The 19,073-nt window shown below is 43.4% G+C and overlaps 2 protein-coding genes across 2 annotated transcripts in view; both read right to left on the minus strand.

Moving 5' to 3' along the window:
• Window positions 1-18,649, minus strand: part of KLHL24 (kelch-like family member 24) — an 82,061-nt gene extending 63,412 nt beyond the window's left edge. The window contains exon 1 of the mRNA XM_009318846.1: window positions 18,454-18,649. The gene's annotated coding sequence lies outside the window, so the exon portion shown is untranslated. The remainder of the gene's footprint in view (window positions 1-18,453) is intronic.
• On the minus strand, window positions 5,625-6,683 carry GPR148 (G protein-coupled receptor 148). The gene has a single exon (XM_009319217.1). It carries the CDS (start codon window positions 6,681-6,683, stop codon window positions 5,625-5,627), a length of 1,059 nt encoding a protein of 352 aa, XP_009317492.1.
• Window positions 18,650-19,073: the final 424 nt, after the last annotated feature.

Below are 19,073 nucleotides of genomic sequence, written 5' to 3' on the forward strand. Positions count from 1 at the left end.
AACAAATCTGTCCAAGCAGAAAGCAGTGACTCCTTCCAGCCTCTCTCCCTCCCTGGAATCTCTCCTTTTGCCTTATACAGTATTGAAAATAATGTTTCTCTCATGTTGGGCTGAGACAAGAACATGGGTTCCTGAATTTCAGCACACTAATACCAGAGTGCTCAGCGGTACGGCGGGGCCCCAGGCCGTACTGGTGAGTCTGCTGCAACCATGCAGGCTGAGCAGGGCAGACGCAGCCCGTGCGGTAGGTGCGCGCCCCTCAACAGGTCTCCACTCTGTCCTTCCCTCAGAAAGACTGAGAGAAATCCTGTCTCTTCCGCAATTTCCCCATGCCTTGAAACCCACTTCTGGAATTCCGGCCAATCCCCACATTTTCTTACTCTAATCTTCACAGTCCTTCCATTTTCAACTGTTTTAATTGGTCCTCTTCCTTCTTAATGCTCCTGTTGTTCTGCAGGGTGCAGCACTTCTCACATTTCCCCACCGGCCCAGATTATCCCATCCTGCTCTACTTTTCAGAGGACATGAAGAAATGCCCTCTAAAAAGAGTATTTAATTTCAAAAGGTTTTTGTGAAGAACAGTTACCAGCTTTGACGTGGCTAGCAGTACTGACTGGTCGACAGGGACAGAGAAGGTGGATGAATGGGGGTGGTCTCCCTTTCCCCTTGAGGACCTGCGCTTCTCTACCTTTATCTGTTGCCAAAACTAATGATAGCAGCTGCTGAAGCTGACCAGTTCTTCTTACTGGGAATCATCCTAAAAACCAGTAGCTCTCAGGAGCCGATGGCTGATTTTCTCCCTGCGATGTCAGTAGCAAAACTTACATTTTTTTGCTTGAGAAAAAATAATCCACTGAGTTGGAAAAATGTTGTCCAAATAAACTTCTAAATACAAACTCTTAACTCTATATAGCAGAGACAGACAACAGCCTCTTGTATCTCCTGTGGCAGTTCCCCAGCCACACGTGTAGACCTTGGGCAAGCATGAGCCAGATCATCCCTCACTGACAAACACGAGACAGCAGAACCACAGCTTGGCTCCTTTCCCTCTCCTAACTCATGAGAGTCTCTCAAAAATTCTGACATTTTAACAGGAGCTCATGAAGAGTTGTTTTTATTTGCCTCCCTTCTCTTTGTACCTTTCAGATTCATGTTGCAATCTGAAGGACTAGAAGCATATTGAAAAACAAAAACATTCAGGATCAGTAGTTTTATGAAGATGCCAAAAATCACGAGGCTTGTAAAAAAATGGTAAGAATTAGCAGTGCTGTGCCCTCAGTTACCAGCAGCGAGGTGGGGGTGGAGACAGGAGACAACAGAAATCAAGTTTCAAGGAAACTTGTAATTTCCTTTTCCTATCACGGGTTCTCTCTCATCTGTCATATGTACTCACCTCCCACAGGGAATGGCCACAATCACAGTTTCTGTCCAAAGGACATACCGTATCTCGGTGTACAAAAACAGCGACTAGCGAAGCAAAGCGCAGACGACTGCCTGCGGGAGCCGCGTGACCCGTCTCAAGGGCAGCCGGTGCTCTTCCCCAGCGCCGGGATGCAGCCCTGGGGTTCTCGGGGCTGCCTCGAGTGCAACCAGGCAAATGCCAGTTTCCTTCTGACCTATTACTGTATTAAACTTCCCTTAGAAAATGACACAGCCAGCTAGTGGAGCAGGAGTAGACATTCTAATATTAATTACTAAAACTGCAGGAGGTTAATTAGTTTTACTGAATAATTACTCAAATCGTTGCAAATGAACTAACCCCAAATCCAAAGCTGTGTACTTGTTTACCTGCCTGGAGATTCACCATATCTCGTGACACTGAAACTTATTTGAGGCACAGTTTTAACTGCAGATTTAATTATTTCTTCAGTGCTGCATGGCACAGACCCAGCCCCTGGAATGAGGTCTGACTCCCTTCAGTCTGCAGGTTACAGACAGCACTCAAATGCACTGTAAATCCAACTGAGAGAGGGAAGAGAACAGCGGTAAGCAAAGTGACAATGTTAGCATAAGAAAAGAAGGGAAAAACTGACCAGGAATATATTTAGGCTATAAATTAGCATACTTTTAGTGACTCACGCTATTGCAATTTATTAAAGGATTACTGCCCCCAGTTGCCAAATCACATGTTAAAGTCAACTGCTCTCCATTACACTTTAAATTAAAATGCTGGGCAGGCACAGTGACATCCAAGAAGTTCACTTATGTGACCTCGAAGAGGTCGATAGCTGGGTAAATAGTCTCAGTTTGAATTTCCAGAGCTTATCTGGAGACATCCTTACAAGGTTGCTACTCACTACAGCCATGAGGTTCTGGCAAAAAAAAAGCGCCTAACAATCTTTAAGACAAAACTTAAGACATTTATGAAAAGAATTACAGGAACCTAGTGCTTGTGACATTGCCCTGGTGACTCCTTTGGTCCTATTCAGATAGATTGGGGAAATCCCCAAAGGCAAATGATTCAGGTGTATGGTGTGTTTCTTCTACGCATGCTGTAACATACTGATTTGTACCAAACAGCACAGTATTATTCCATGGTAAGAAGTTGTCTACAAGCAGTCACTTAAGAAAGACTTACCTATCCAATATTAAACCACCTTAAAGGGGATCAATAAAATATCGTCAACTCGCAATGCAGATGACCTTTTTAGAATTTCATTCAACTTAACTAATTTCAGTTCAACTAAAATCTTTTAGGCAAACACCCATTTTAGGGAACAATTTCAAGGACATGAATAAGATTATTTCATCCACCTTTCTTAGAAGATCATTTCCACAAAGCAGTGTTTTGTTTGCTTGGTCCTTATGATATCACTGTAGACAGATTTCACACATACATAAACTTGCCACAATCACCAATTCACTTCCTCCTTCTTTCAGTGTCCTTCTTTATGTCACCAAACTTCTAGCTATCTCTAAATATATCCAGGGGATGTGTATGCAAGAAAGAGTTACAGAATTTGCAATATAATCCTATCCGACTCTGTCCTGGAGATTAACTTCATAATTGACAAAGGTTAGCAGGAAGATCAAATACTATTAAACTGCAGCTATTCAAAGTCACCTATGGCTGTATATAAAACTACCTTACTTTATACTATTTACATAGTTATCTTTACTACTTAGCATGAAAATTTACAATATAGGTAAACTTCAGGTAATAAAGCTTGAAAGAATCTTGCATGGACAAAACAACCTGTAAGTTATCAGCATCTTTGCCAACAGGCATTGGCATAAAGATTTGGCCCAGGATACAAGCGGCCTGGGGAGCTATCAGTACCCCTTCCATTCTTGATCATACCACATGCTAAAGGGATTTAGCAGAAAGCACCTGATCTAGTATACAGACATTTTCCCCATCCTTCCTAGTGTTATGGAAGAGCCCTGTTAAAGGCTGAAACTAAAGTCTTTATACAAACATAGCTTGTGTGCCGAGTGTCTATGGAACATTCATCTTGGAGAAAAATAAAAGCAGCCAGTAAAAAGCAACTTTTAGGTCCCAATTTTTTTATTGAAGAGGATTGAGAAGAAATGTGGGTTTTTTTCTGGAAAACAAAGCCATTGCTCAGGAATTCAATGTTCCTTTGCGTCAAAATAGGGCAAGCACAGAACCATGGTTAAAGCAAATACACAATAAGTACAGTTTATTCACCTGCAACAACTTTACCTTAAAGATGCTTTTACACAAGAAGTGTCCCTTAGAAGCAAAGTCTCTAAGATGTCCCTGCTCATTCCCACCTCTGAACTGGAATTTGTTACCCCCCTCGATTGTGCTGACACAGCTGTTTGCAGAATATGCTATAAAGCAGATCGCTGGGATAATCTCGGTTAAAATGAAAACAACACCACTTCTCTCTGGAGGGATATTTTTAACCTACAACCCCAGAAGCAGTCATATCAGCAAATTGGAGAGAGCAGACACTACAATGTGAGGAGAGTTAACAAGCAGTTTGGGAATGAGGAGAGAAAGAGATAAGCAGGAACCTCTCAAACAGGCTTCGTTGCCAAAAACCACCTCATGCAACCAGACACTGATCTCCTCCTGGCTCACACTTAGTAGAATTCTTCAGATGAGTGTGAAATACCCAAAAGCCACATTCAGCACTTTCTATGTATTGCTTAAAGCAAACAGAAGGGGGAGAGAGTCTGCACAGAAGCAAAATATTGCACAGAGTGAAATTGAGGGCCATTTTCTAATGCCTTTTAAGTCCAATGTATTTTTGTATAAAAGTAACAAATTTTAAAAATATTATTTTTAGAAATACAAAAGCTCTTTCCTCAAGTCCAAGGGACAGCACTACAATTTAAATTTTCTACACTGACATTTATGTCTAATGAAATTTTGATTTCTTTAAAGATCAGAAATATGTTTCACTCATCTTCTGTAGGTAGGTGGCTGATCTGGAAAACCTAAAATACTTTTACAAGGTGTCATCTTTCCTGCCCCTGAGTACATCAAGAGGCTCTGCAGCCTCTCCTCCTGACCTTCCTAGGGGTATGGTGGCAGGCGCCCAACACCAGCTCTGATATGGTGCAGCTATAACCTGGGATCAGGCTGCTGGAGAAGATCTATGTGAGACAGACCTGGGGAATGCCTCAGCAGGGACGCAGCAACAGTGTTTACGCTTAGTCTCTCACCTCGGGTCATGTCTAAGCCATGCTGTGAGTACACTTGTGCCCAGCCTTGCACCTTGCTGCTCCTGCCCTGCTGCCCCAGCTGCTGGGCTCAGCCTTGGCCTGGTCACATCAGGACAGACTCAGCAGGGAGTCAGGGCTCTGGGCTGACCCAGGCTCCCCGTGGCCACCCGCTCGGCTCATCCGGCATGGGCACAGCGGGACTGCATCCTGCGTGGAGGCACTGCCACCCGCTGCTCCCGTTTTCCCTCACCGAGCAGCCCATCTCTGTTACTGCCTGACAGCATCATGTGCTGGGCTGCCCAACAGACACTGATCAAAGGTGACTTCCCATCAGACTGAGATTTTATAAAAATTCCATGTTTTGCAGATTATCAGACAGAATCCATAAGGCAGCTAATATGCTAGCACACTGCACACGATGAAGCACAGCATTTCACTGAGTACAGCAGTTTCCAGAGGCATCTCTCAGTGTAGGTTTTAAAGGACAGGATATTGGCTACCAACCTTGCAAGAATACACTGTGAGTGAAAGAAATAGCTGTTGTGTTCACAGCACGTTTGGTTAAGGAATCTCTCTGCTGTAGGTGACGCTGTCAAGAGACCTGTGGTTACCCCGTTTGCTTTACACCCCTTTGCTTTGCACCATCTATTTTTCATTTTCTGTTTTCCAGAAAGGCATCTGCCACAGGCGGGTGAAAATGATCTTGATTCAATATCTCCTCCAAAAGATACTGCCCTCCCACATCAGAACAAAGCTTAGAACTTCGTCCAGGGTAGCATTCGCTGTATTCTCAGCTATGATGTGGTGAAAGATCTGTGGCCTTCTGGCACCAAGGAGGCAGAGTGATCGACCCATCTCTTCTCTGACATGGGTTGATCACTTCTTCTTCAGATTACAACTTCTTCAGAAGCTGAGCGATTTCCATCAGGCTTGCATGCTAACAAGGTAAGGACAACTCCTCTGCTGTGGCTGTGCTCTGCGTTGGCTCAGGATGGTGATGGAGGAGGTGACACCAGGTGAAGATGCTTACTTCTGACAATAGATTTGAGAGATGCTGAGATCTCTCTGTACCGAAGTCCATACAGAAAAGGGAACAAAACTTTAGGCAGAATCATCAGGACATTGAGGACTGTCAGGGAGACCCAGATTCCCGTCTGCAGTCTGATGACAGAATTAATGCGCAAGAATGATTCTACAAAAAGGGCCAAGAGTGGAAAGAAGTAAAAAAATAACACAGTGTTGTGCATTAAGAATGTTACACTGGCTCTGGAGCAGATGCTCTCCCATATACCCGATTGTTTGGTTTTAAAATACAGAATAGCATAACAACAAAATATTAGAGACAGGCAGAGAAAGATAACCATGGTAGAAAGCCAGAAACAGAGTTTCACAGCATCAGTCCCATTCAGAGTTAATATTAGTATTACTGGAACTGAGCACATTTCCAGGACACAGGACGCAAAGCTGTGAGTGCTTGATAGCACCAAGAAGAAAATCCCAGGGAAAGCCGCAGAACACATCCACAGTAATACAATAATTTTTTTAGTTCGCGAAGGAGGCAAAATAGCAATGTAGCGCAAAGGAAACAAAATAGCTATGTATGTGTCCAAGATGATTGCAGCAGCTGTGAACAATCCTCCAGAGTAAGCCACCGCCAGCAAAAATAATAGGAGGACACAAGCTTCCTTTGGGAGATGTACATGTGCTGCATTGAGAGCAGCTGACAGGGTGTAGAACAAAAGGTATACCAGATCAGAAAGCAGAGCATTTCCCAGCAGCATGTACCTTGTTTCCTGACGGATGCTAAACCTAGAGAAGATCACAAACAAGATGGTAGGAATGATGAGGATACCCGACACGAGGCAGACAACTGGAGGGATTAAAAACATCTTCATGCTTGTGTCTGACAGGTTGAGAGTCCATTCCTCCAGCAAATAGTACAAAGAAGTGTCATCCAAATTCAAGGAACTGTTGAACGCTGTCTCTCTGTGGTGGTATGCAGTTGCATTTGCTCTCTTTACTAAAGCACAGCCAGAGAAGTCCATTTCCTTAAGATTTTGGGATGATTGTCCGACTTGGAGAAAGCAAGATCTTCTACACTGAGTCCTTAGAAAGGCAAATGAAGCAGAGGATGCAAAAAGCCTGTGAAAGCAATGTGATTTCTGTAGCCAATTCTAGCAGCTCTTCTCAAGGACAGAAAGTTGAAACTTGTGAATTCTGTGGTGCCAAAAGATGTTTTTGCCTAAAGTGGAAATTTCCTTTCCTTTCTGCAAAATCTAATGTTTAGAAAAGAGAATGAATCTTTGTGTGCTTTAAAAAAAGGTCTAAATCCCTCCGCTAGCTCTTTGATCAGAAATGAATGGGTTGATCATTTTCAGTAATTTGACTTTGTTCTCATCACATTATCACTCCAACAAGGCAGATGAAATATTAGCTTGATTAAACAAATATGCAATGATACAGAACAACATTCCACATGTACTGATGTAGGAGAGTCATAAATGTGATTGGGTGATGTTTTGTATCAATTCGTATGCAATGACACAATCGATTTGAAATGATCAATAAAAATGGCTCTCAATCCTGTTGTAAAATTGTATCACAATGGCTCTAGTGAATGAAATTATCTATCTTATTTATAAATGACAAACATTTTTGCTTCAGTGAATCAAATCATGTTATTTATAGATGATAAGCCTTCCCCTGCCTTTTTTAATGCATGATATACAAATACTGAATTCTCATCTATTGCAGACTCACAGTCAATCTGTGAATTGTCTGGGATGAGTGACATACACTATAACGTACCAGCATACCCTACAGCAGACTTGGCATTTCCAATGTCCATTTGGAGACCAATTCTTGGCTTGCTGGCCAGCACACTGCTGCTGCACTGCACTGCTTTTACTATCAGATCTCAGTATCAGAGCTGGGGGTGCAATGGGAGAATTGTGAAGCACCTGGACTGCAGAGAAGGAACTCTTCAAGTTCTTCCAGGTGTGGTCTGATCAGAAGAAAAGCTATTTTTTTTTAATAGGCTGAACACTGGCTAATAATGCTTCAGTCTGAATCAAAAAGACTGTATTGATGCAATTGTTCATCATCTTGTGTGATGCTAAGTAGGCATAGCAGCACTATTTTATTTCACGGTCTATGCCTCCTGCAGTTGCTTACCCCTGTGTACACAGCACGAAGCAGCGCACCACTGCTACAACGTCACGCTACTTTGCTGTTTACACAGGGCATAAGTAGCAAAGACAAGAGATCTGCAGAACATGCAGCTTTGTCAACTCCCAGCTCTTGTTGCTCTTCTCATCGGTGGTGCAGAGGTATCCTGGAGCTTTTTAAGTAATGGTAAACATCAAAGGATTACTCCCAGTATTTGAAAAATAGTGTGTGCACGAGCCAAAGGTCTAATACAATAGTCAAAATAAGTAGTCAATGAAATGACTACTGCTGGCTGCTCAGCTGTTTTGAAGTTATATTATTCGTTTACGTGCCTAAAAATAAAAATGTCTAAGTTCAGACAACCTTTTTGGCAGTCCTGACAAGTCTACCAGGACCTCCCACGTTCACCAGCATGGTCAAATCTTTAACTATTGTTTCGAGAATGATCTTCCTTCTCCTCTCAAGTAAAATGGATTCTACTACTGATGCTACAAGAACAGAGGGAACGCGGCTCCTCACGTAACATGGCAATATTGTATTCATTATTTCCCCCACACTACCAGCATATAGCAATGCAGTGCTTCCATCCATGGGAGACAGTGCATAGTCTCACCTTGCAGAAAGTCGTGCTGCGCCATGGACATGCTGTCTCAGGGCATGCCAAGTAACAAAGCAGACAGCTTATGAAACTCAGCATCAGCCATCAAATCTTGTGCACATTTCATTTCCTTACACACTGATAGTTGGCTTCCATGGAGCTGTATGTTAAGACAGTTTGACAGGCTGCGCCATATGGAACAAAGGGATAGGAGGAAAAATCAATGATAATTTTAAGCACAGCATTTCAGTTGCTATGGTGCTTGGGTAGGCAAAACAGAAGGTGATTATTTTTGGTCACTCAATCCTGCATCCACTGAAAAGCGTGTGAACAATACTGATGCAATTATATATTTGGCTTCAGGATCATGCTCTGCATCTATCAATGAGTCACAACACAGTTAATAACTTAAGCAGCCAGTGGCACTCAAACACCCAAACTATTGAATTATACTATTATTGCAAAATGGAAGGGAAGCAATGAAAACTCAAGTTTGTGCGAATCACCTCCAACTATAATTTCAGACCTCTGTTAATGGTGGAAGTGTTTGCTGTCTCTCAGCTCATGGCATTCCAAGGATGTTCTATTAATGGGGAGATTCTCTCATTTCCATATAAAATCACAACTGTATTTTCCACCAGCTGGTTAGGATTAAATGTGAACAAACAAAAGAGTTCCTTGTCATCTCAGCTGCACGCTTTTGGCTGATAGAAAAATAAATGCAAATACAATATACAATGATCTGCTGGCATTTATAGGAGTGTCTAATGCAGCCGAGTATTTCACAGAGTGATGTTACACAGCACTGTAGTTCTGCAAATATCTCTCTCAAGGGCTTGTTGTTTATATACAGTTGTTCAATTAACAAATAGTTCTTATTTTTTTCAGTCTAATTATTTTTTCCTGATGCCTGAAACTATCATCCTTACAGCAGAGCTATTCCTTCCTCTTGGATAAAAGAGCTAGTTATCATGAGCTAGAAGTCCCAGCCACATCTGGGAGGGTAACAAACACTGACATCCTCATTACTGAAAGTACAAAGCAAAAGTGGTAACTCTAGCAACCTTCAGCTGAACCACCTTTTAAAAATCCACGTCTACGGCCATGAAAGTGTAAATGTGAATACTGTAAGGTAAATAATGTGAAAGGTAAGCAAAGGTATGAACTTGCTAATTATTCTGCAGTAGCTGACTGCAGGTTCACTCTCAGATGAGATTCTCATGACAAATGCACAGTAGCTCACGACTCTCTCATTTAGCCCGCATGCAAAGAGTACCACAGAGCCCATGAGACATCACAAGTTCACAGCCTTGCTTATCCTGTGCTCAACTATTCATCTGCTACAGCCTACAGATGGCAGAGTAAGCCCTATGGCATGAGCTTGTTCAGCTTTAACTGTGCTACTGTAAAAGTCTTAGGAACGCAGGCAGGCTTTAGTTTTACAAAAATGGAAAACGGCAAATAACTGGAAGACAGATTCAACCCCATCAGACCTGGGCAAGTCCAGCCAAAGCCACTCCCCTCAGTTTTCCACAGGAGCTTATAACTGTTCAGTATAGTTCTGCTAGATTTAAAAATTTAAAAGGTTGGTGTCTTGGCACACTAGTATACATCCAGAATACGTGGCTCTGGAGAATATCTGGTTGTTGTCTCCTTTCATTTTCTTGAGCTTAGGAGGTATTTCCACATCTGGACCATTTGCAAGGGGCTGGCAGCTCTGAAGACCCTCCTGAGGATACTGAACTTAGACAGCTCCTTGCCATTGCGCCTCAATGTTCAATATTTTGTGGTGCCAACCTGAATGATTCTCCTGCCAATTTCCTGTAAACCTGGCCTTAATGCTCTAGATATTGATTTTTTCAAATGCTCTCTGGTAAATTTATGTTAGGTGGATGCACTTTTTACATATCTTGCTGATTCAGACCTACAGTATTAGCAGCCCCTCTTCTGGCTTTTATTGTGGCTCAATACAGTCTGTATTGATTTTCAAACTGAATCACACACTGTTAATTACTTTACTCATTTCTGCTTCAATCAACATCCCACTGAAAGCTTAGTTATCTTATCTGTTGAGTTTGGGAGATCTAAGAAAGCATGCATTCAGCCATACTGAACACTGTAAATCCAGCAAAAACTGTACTGCATTATATTCTGTTATTGACTATAAACAGCTATTGTCAAGTTGAGCAGAAAAGGTCAGAAATATTACCGTCTTACAGTAGTTGGTATGGACTTAACTGTGTACACACATAGGGAAGCTTCCTATTTCACAAAGAGTTTAGTCTAACCAATTCAACAAGTCAACAAGCACACTGCTGCCATGACAGGGAAGCACCATACAAGAAAGGGAAGCCAACCAGAATAACGCCAAGATTTCCGCAGCCCTTCATCCCAAGAGATTGTGTTAGGAGGGGATACCCAGAGGAAGTATGTGACTGAATTGCATCCCTGGGTGCCATCACGTCACTGTCTCAGTATAAGCATGGAGTCTTTGACGTGGCTGGCTGTTCCAACATCACTCACCAGGTCCTAGCCTAGAAAATGATACCGTGCTTTGGGCCTGCCCCAGAGACGGATCTGCCTGGCCAGGAGCCCAGGGAGAGCAGTGTAGAAAGGCCATCTCGAGTCCACCACAGCTCCTTGAACAGAAGTGTTTTGGGTGAGACAGTTGGGTCCAACAAATCAACATTTTCACTGGAATGTTGTTTCATGGGGCTATTTCCAGCCACGTTTAGTAACAGAGCCTTGAGCTCAGGAGCCTTCATGTGCTATTGCAGTTTCTTCAACTTCCTTCCAAGAATGCCCCTCTTCTGGGCTTATCTAGGTCCAGAAGGCATCTCACTTGCTGTTGAAGCTCTCCCAGCCGTGAATAGCCAAGTGCCCATGAGCAGGCCAGCTCCTCCCAGCAGGGCAGAGAACCAGCCATAATTATTTCCTGCCTATATCCATATTCTCACTTTGGGGTAATGAGCTGCTGTCAGTGAAAAAACAAGTAGTCAGAACAGAACAGTTTAACTGTACTGTTTTTCTGGTTGAGCTGTCCCTTTTTCTTCTCCTTTAAATAGAAAGTCAATTAAAAGACAACTTTTTTCTAAACCTTTAAGATTCCCTCTAAACTTTTCTGCAAGCCTCTTCAGGGTCAGGACCTGTAGATGAGGCGCTTAGGGACATGGTTTAGTGGGCATGGTGGTGTTGGGTTGACGGTTGGACTCGATGATCTTAGAGGTCTCTTCCAACATTAACGATTCTATGATTCTATGATTCTATGACCCGCAGGGGAGACGTACAGCTTGACTTTCCTAGTCTCCATGCCTCAGCCTATCTGTCTCCACTTGGCTCCAGAACTACTGTTCAGCACCTTGCTTGTTATTTGCTATAGATAAGAGACATTGCTCTTGTAACTGTACAAAGTTCACAAATCAGGCATAGCAATTACTGAAGTTAAGGAAGAAACAGGTGTGAAAACTAAGCTCGGATTACAATGATTTTAAAGGTCAAATGAAACCTTAAACAAAAGAAAACAGGAATTGGAAAGTGCTGGTTTGAAGATGCTTTGATGAGGTTCCCAAACAAGAGAGGACATTGAGAGAGAGGCTGGGAGGACTCAGCATTAAATCCCTGAATCACTTTTTCTAATTCCAAATACCATCAGGCTATAGTGATCACAAAGCCAAGGTAAATTTTGTATGAAATCTGCCTTGCAGGTGCAATATTGAGAATTAAGCTGGATGTCAGAAGAACAGAATTTTGGCATATTTGACAAATATTTCAACAAAAGGTTAGAGAAGTAACACAACCCGGGAGAAAAAAGTGCCTGTAAGTCCCACACACCACCTACTTTCCTGCAGGTCACTTCTTGGCCCTGACTGCTATGAGCTGCAGCTAGCAGAACTCACTCATTTTCATTTCCTGAGCCTGGCAAGGCAAAACAAGACAGGTTTTCCTCCTCTGCCACAGTGCCTCTTTTGTGCTGAAAGGACCTACTTGATTCAACCACTAACATGTTTTCATGTGACAAGCTGCAGATATGACCAGGGATTTATAGCAAACAATTGCTAGTTTACATGGTCATTTATGGACAGATTCATGGGACACCAAGAGAAGCCATCCCAGACTCTTTCTTAGATTTAATGATCTCTCCTGCCTACCTACTTTTCATAACAATGCATTTGTGAAACAGGAGGAACAGCCTACTAAATAAGGCCTAGTTTTAAAATATCAGCCTTCTTTCCTAAAGCAGTTTAATTTGTAAGGAACCTTTCTAAAAGAATTTCAAACACTATACAACATAGGCACTAACAGGAGTTACCTGCAGAAGTCTAAGGCCTTAGGTAAAGAACAATACTATCTCACTCTTATCTGAGTATTTAGCAACTATCAGAAGAGATTACACACATTCAATATCACACAGGGTCATGAGCAGAACTAGAAATACATGTCTGAATCTATGGCTCCTCCTTTAAGTCAGGGAGAAAGCTCCTTCTCCTGAGAGAAAGCTTCTCAAACGGCGGAACTACGTACATCCACCAACCTCCTAAAAGCATCCTTCCATCTCAGGCTGTCTGTCTTTCTGGTTGTGGCTGGCACCAAAAATTTTGTCTCTGTCCTGTCTCACCAGCAATGATCTCCAACATTGCCTAGGAAGGACTGCTGCAGGCAGGCAAAAGCAGAAGTTGTCTGGCTGTGTCCCTGTCTTAACATGTTTTGTCTCATGTAAAAAGCCAGGCAGTACAGGAGAGGTTTAGCATGGTATTTCCTTGATGGATGATTTGATGAGAAGGGAGACAGATGGCTGGAGAGTGTAAAGTGCAAGATGAAATGAAATACCAGAAGAGAGATGGAAGGAAAAAAGGGTGGAAAAGACAGGTTGGCATATACAGGCAGACAGGCAGGGGCTTTAATGGTGATGCAGCAGACAGGAGGACCCCAGCCACAGCTGTACGCTGTCACAGTTCCTCCCTGACAGCTGGGAAGCGTTTGCCTGCACTGTACAAGCTGGGGGGCAAAGACAATACACGAATCAAGACAGAAGGAAACATGCTAGAAGTGGAATAGAAACAGAAAAGGGAGGGAAAAAGCAGTGTGAAAGAAAATACATGTTATTTTCTTTTTACATGTGACATCTTCCTATTCATGTCTTTTGATGACAGATTGTGAATGAATGGATACAATCTGTACACGGCATGGACTAGGAGGAAGGAGCCTCACTGCCAAAGTTGAGATGCTCCTTCCCAGCTCCCAGCACTGTACCTAGGAATGGCAGTCATTCCCAGATAGCAAAGACGCTGAAGCAACATTGATTCTCTGAAATACCTCTGCCCACAGGGAGATGCTGACCTTATCTCACACTGATGAAGCAGGTGCCAGGCACAGCCCGCCATATGGCAGAGAGATTAACTGCCAGCATGTGCTGAATAAGAGTCACAATCTCTTATTAGCCAAGGGGGGGATATGCCATGGGTCGCATACACAGTGCCATTCACAAGCTCTGTTGTCCCTTCCCAGCAGCTCCTTTGTTACTTATCCAGCGCAGATTTTCTCCACATGAGGCCTCGCTCTGCCTTGTCCTAGTAACAGCGGCTTTGTACTGCTCCCACTCATTTCCATAGCAATACACTGTCCTCTCACAGGAGAGATTCAGACTTCATGGCAGGAAAGCAATGTTAGGGAGGGAGGAGGAACACAAATGTTCTGAACTTGCAAAGAAAAGAGCTTTTTTTTTTTTTTTTAGGCAAGACTACCAGTGTTAGGGTTTTGTAAGCCTACATCAGTCTCACTCTTCTGGTGACCTCCACAGGCACAAGGCAGAGGACACATCACCCCCTGACATGCCCAGAACTTCTCACCAAACTGGCAGAGTTACAGCTCACAACAGGGAGAGAGTGAGGCACGGAGAGAACATTGCTGAAGGCAGCCAACAAGCTGAGATCTTCGCTAAACACAGTCAATTTTATTTCTAGTTTAATTATTAGGTTTTTTTTTCTTCTCCAGTCCAAATTCCAGCTCATTAAAGGATGTGCATGAGGAGCACCAGAGGAGATATGTCCTCTCTTTTCCTTTGTTATTGTCCTCAGCAGCAGCTAGAGCCAACAAAGGCTATGTGAACAAAGGTACAATGGTACGTGATGAAGAACTGAGGCCAGATGCATTTTCAGCAATTTAACACAAATCATACTGAAAAGCAGTGGCAGAGCCAGAAATTAGAATTTCATCTCCTGAGTGTTGGTTCAGGGCCAACATATCCCACTCCCTTTTCAGTCCCTCTACGCTTTCGTAAGCATTGCTACCTACTAGCATGGTAGCCAGCTCCAAACTGCTTCCAGGTAGCTCAGATATAGCTCAGCTATCCACAGGCAAATGCCCATCCTGTAAGACTTAATGATATTTACAGCTACTGGGAGCAACTAGAAAACAAACAATTTTTCTAACCCATTCTCAGCGTTTTTCCAGGAATTCCTAGGTCCTTTTAATTGAGCTGCTTTTTCCTCCCATGAAGCAGCCGTTTCTTGCTCCAAGGAAAATATTTCAGTGCCAGCCCAGCACAACGGATAGCAACTAAGAGGAATATAAAGATGCACAAAACTGCTATAGAACACAAAAGCTGCAGGGCAACATATACAGGAAGAAAACTTAAATGAATTAGCAACCCATTTTAATGAGCCATTTTAACGAGCTGTGAGTTGAACCAGATCAGAACTGCACTGTTCCCCCCACTGAAGTCCCCCAACGATGCTCTGAGGCAGTCCAGGGGCACACACCCCTGTACAGCTCCTGTTCCTGGAAGTGCTACCTCCGTCGGATGTTGTGGTGGTCACCTCAATACTAGCTGCCCCATGACTCCTTTCCCTTTCAAACACTCGGCTTCCCTGGGAAGCCCACAATATTCTCTTGCTTTTGGATATTTCCCGAGCCGTATTCAAACCAGCGCTGTTACATCAGTGCCAGCTACAGCTCTAGCACAGCAGCTGAGGAATTATGCGTGCCGTCCCCCAGGACACCACCTCAACCCCTGCCACTTGTGTCTCTTCATTTCCTGCCAAGTATCGTGCCAATTTCTTCCTCATCAATTTCTGAGCTGAGACTGTTTCTCTCCTCATTTCTCTCTCCTGCCTGCTATTACAAATTGAAGTGATGGTGAAAACGAGACGCACAATGCCACTTTTTGTCCCCAGCTATCTGTCCTGAAATACTCCTATACTATTTGTGAACCACTTCAGCTCCTGTTAACACCCTCTGTGAGGCCGTTTCTGATATGCATCACTGAGACCCACTTTTAGTCAAAGCAAACGTACATCTAAGGCTGTTTCTGCTGTTGGCAGCCTGAGAAGCTGAGGAGTCAATGTAAGGAGATGCCCCTCTGCTTCCATAGCCTCAAATCTGCACCACCAGTACTACAGGCTTTTCACATAAACCAAATGTTCTTGAACTCCTGCTGTCTGCTTGGGCTGACATAGGAGCTGCCTGCCACGTGGTCTACATTTGGTTTCACAGCAAGTGTCTCACCTTGACACTTTGCTAAAAGCATCACAGAAGCAGTGACCTCAGCCCTGAAGTGAGAGAAACAGCATGTGAGGACAGACCAGAGGAAGGTAAGGGCCCTTAAGGCTACACCCCAATCTGTTTACTGGCAAGATTCCCAGGCGTACCCTTCCTATTCCTAAACTAGGGAGAGGTCTGTCCCATGTTTAGCCATCAATAAACACCAGCTTAGGGACTTTTCCCCTACCAAGCAAAGTCTTTAAACCTGCCAGAGAGCAGCTTGCAGTGGGTTAACACCCTCTTTGTCTGACTCAAGATAGGGTCCTTGGAGCCTCACAGGGTGTCTGCAGGGATACAGAATTATAAAAATGTATTTGTTTTTGTAAATGAACTGGAGGAGGTTCAGCTCCTCCTACCCACCCTTCATATTGTCCTGTCTGGTTTTAGCATGCTATAAATTACAAGCTTTCTCTGGTAATTTATGCATAATCAGGACTGATTTCCACCAAGAGGCCCAACAAAACCAGCTCTGAACTACTAAGTAATTCAGTATTTTTGTTTTCAGTTAATGTAGTAACCTAGGAACAAGTAGCCTGTGTTCTCTGGTAGGTGACAGAGAGCCGATCAGAAGTCAGGCAGCATCTAGTCTGCTGAAGAGTAGGAAGAAACATCTTCCTACACTCATGCACCTTATTTTTCTAAGGACCCCCCCTAATCTGGAAATTTTTCTGTTTTCATCTGCCCTGGAATTTCCTTCTTCTGTCTCCAGACAATCCCTTTCCTCTTCTCAGGGAAATATCATGCCTGCCCTGAGCTTTTACTTGGTTGGGTTAGTTGTGTTTGTTTGGGGTTTTTTTTTTGGGGGGGGGGACGGGGGAAGCATGGAGGGAAGGTCTCTTCTGTACAGTCCTGTCCTAGGAGCTGATCGCCCAGGCCTCCTGTGTCCCCATGCAGCCCCAGTGAAGACAGCAACAAATGCAATAAGCCTATGTATGATCCCTCTGAATCCATGCAGAAATTAAGCCCGATACGAAAGGATGTGCAGAGGAGAGATTATGCCATTTAATTCAGTGTGCTCTGGGGTCTTAGGCCAAACAGAGCGTTGAAGATACCTTCATCTGATCTACTTGTATTTCTGCACTATGGTCTTTTGTGGGAAGTGGACATTAGGGGATTATGGCTGGTGTGAGCTGCACAGAAAAGCCACTAACACTTCATCCTGTGCTACATGCATTTTTTCCCCCTCCAGGCCAGAGCAGACAGGTTCTTCCTACTGGACCCCAGCAGAGTTGTGACTGGCACCTCCAAGACACACTTGGCATGCTGAGGCGCACTTTGAACCACATCTGCCTTGTAACATTGAAAAGGATCGGCCAGCCTGGCTTGGACTGGGAACAGTTTGGCTCAGGATAACCTTTTGTTAAACAGATCTGGCCCGGGCTTGGCTCTGCTACAGTATGAGCATAATTACATTTATTATGATGAGCCATGACTGTGTACAGGCACCCTTTCTCCCAGACTTTACTCCCATAATTACTAAAAAGTTGGGTTAATCCTAAAAAGCTTGCCTTTTCCTTCACAAATTCACACCGGTAGTGAATCTTAAAATTGTCTTATCTGCAATCCACATGCCCATGTCTCTTCTCAGCTTCTGGTTCCAGCCTTGAGGTTGTCCAGATTGTCCCTTTGTCCTTTTAAGACCTCTGCACTAACCACACTAATCCTCAGTAAGCAATCAAATCTCCCCATCTGTGCTTTTACTATTTCCCTTGGCACCATGGTATGACTTCTCTATTTTAATTAACTCGAGCTGGATGCCTTGTCAAGACTTAGCTGCTCTGATTTCTCATTATGTTATCATAATACCATTTAGCAACACCACCCTTCTCAGCAAGGAAAACTGATTCCAGCCCCTTGAAGGCAGCACAGTGAAACAAAGAGCCCTCACCAGGGCCCACAGCAATATTCATTCACATTCTTGTTAACCTGCTGCATTTCCTTCCCAGTGAATGTACCAGTTCTTGCCTACTCACAAAAGCACTCTTTAATATGTTTTCTTATTTTGTTTTTAATGGTCAAGATCACTTAATTTCAACTTTTTAATCCCTCTGTGCATTGCTTGGTGAAAGGCCCCTACACATACCTTATTAGTGACAGTTTTAATTTACTTATTACCAGCATCAGTTGTTAGTACCCTGCACCATTGTTTGCTCTTTTCCTGCCAAGCAACTCATTACTTCAAATTGTCCTGAGCCTATTTCATATTTTGCAACAGTTTGAGACCCAAAGTCCATGGGTCACTTCCTTCTCACAAAATGAGAAGGAAGACTTTGCTTTTGTTTCAGTACAGACATTTCCAAACCTGCTTAGCTGGGGTACCATTATTAGCAGCAGCGACTCGGAGAACAGCAATAGCACCCAGCTCTGCAATGGGCTATATGCGCTGCACTGAGGCAGGACAAAAAATTCTTCTATCCCATCCTTTTATTGCAGCGTCCAACCCATAAACCTAGTCCCCAACCCCTTCCTTACACCAACCTAAAATACACCCAGACTCAGCAACACCTTACCTTCGGTCTCACTCTCTTCCTCAGGCCTGTTTCCATCTCTTAAATTGTTATGTGGTTCCTGCAGGTGCTGTGATTTGCCATTTGTGCACAAAGCATCAAGTTAGCACCAATGACCTGTTTCACATTAACCCCTGGTCAGCTACTTTGTGAAACTCCCTTTGTAAGCACCTACGCATCAGCAGAATTAGACACAGTCTCTGCTACACATCCACCATCAGGCCCATTTATAAAGCTCTGGAGTGGTTGTGTACCACTAATGGTGTGTGAGTCATCCTCTGGGAATAACTAGCACTGGGAAGAGCTGTGTGTGAAAGGAGTTTACCTACATGGAGCTCATGGCAGGAAGATGACACTTGTGTCAAGCATCCTGCAATTTAACACTAGGCAGCATCAGCAAAACATAAGAAGCACAGGAAGGTGTTATTTGGACAAACAGCAGTGACCTGGAGAAACAAATAAAAGGAAGTATTCTCTGCCACGCTCCAAGGAAGAGACCTCCAAAAACGGCCTCCTGTTGGCTTGTCATAGGCAGAATAATCAGAGGGGATCTCTCTTAATATTCCTTGACCAAAGCCAAATTTGAGGTTGATTAATGCAAATCTTTAAATTTTAATAGAATG

The sequence above is a fragment of the Pygoscelis adeliae genome, unplaced genomic scaffold (genome assembly GCF_000699105.1).
Source record: "Pygoscelis adeliae isolate BGI_AS28 unplaced genomic scaffold, ASM69910v1 Scaffold30, whole genome shotgun sequence".
NCBI lineage: Eukaryota > Metazoa > Chordata > Aves > Sphenisciformes > Spheniscidae > Pygoscelis > Pygoscelis adeliae.

Excerpts from the sequence above, each read along its gene's own strand:
- GPR148 (XM_009319217.1), bottom strand. The coding sequence starts at position 6,683 with ATGGACTTCTCTGGCTGTGCTTTAGTAAAGAGAGCAAATGCAACTGCA.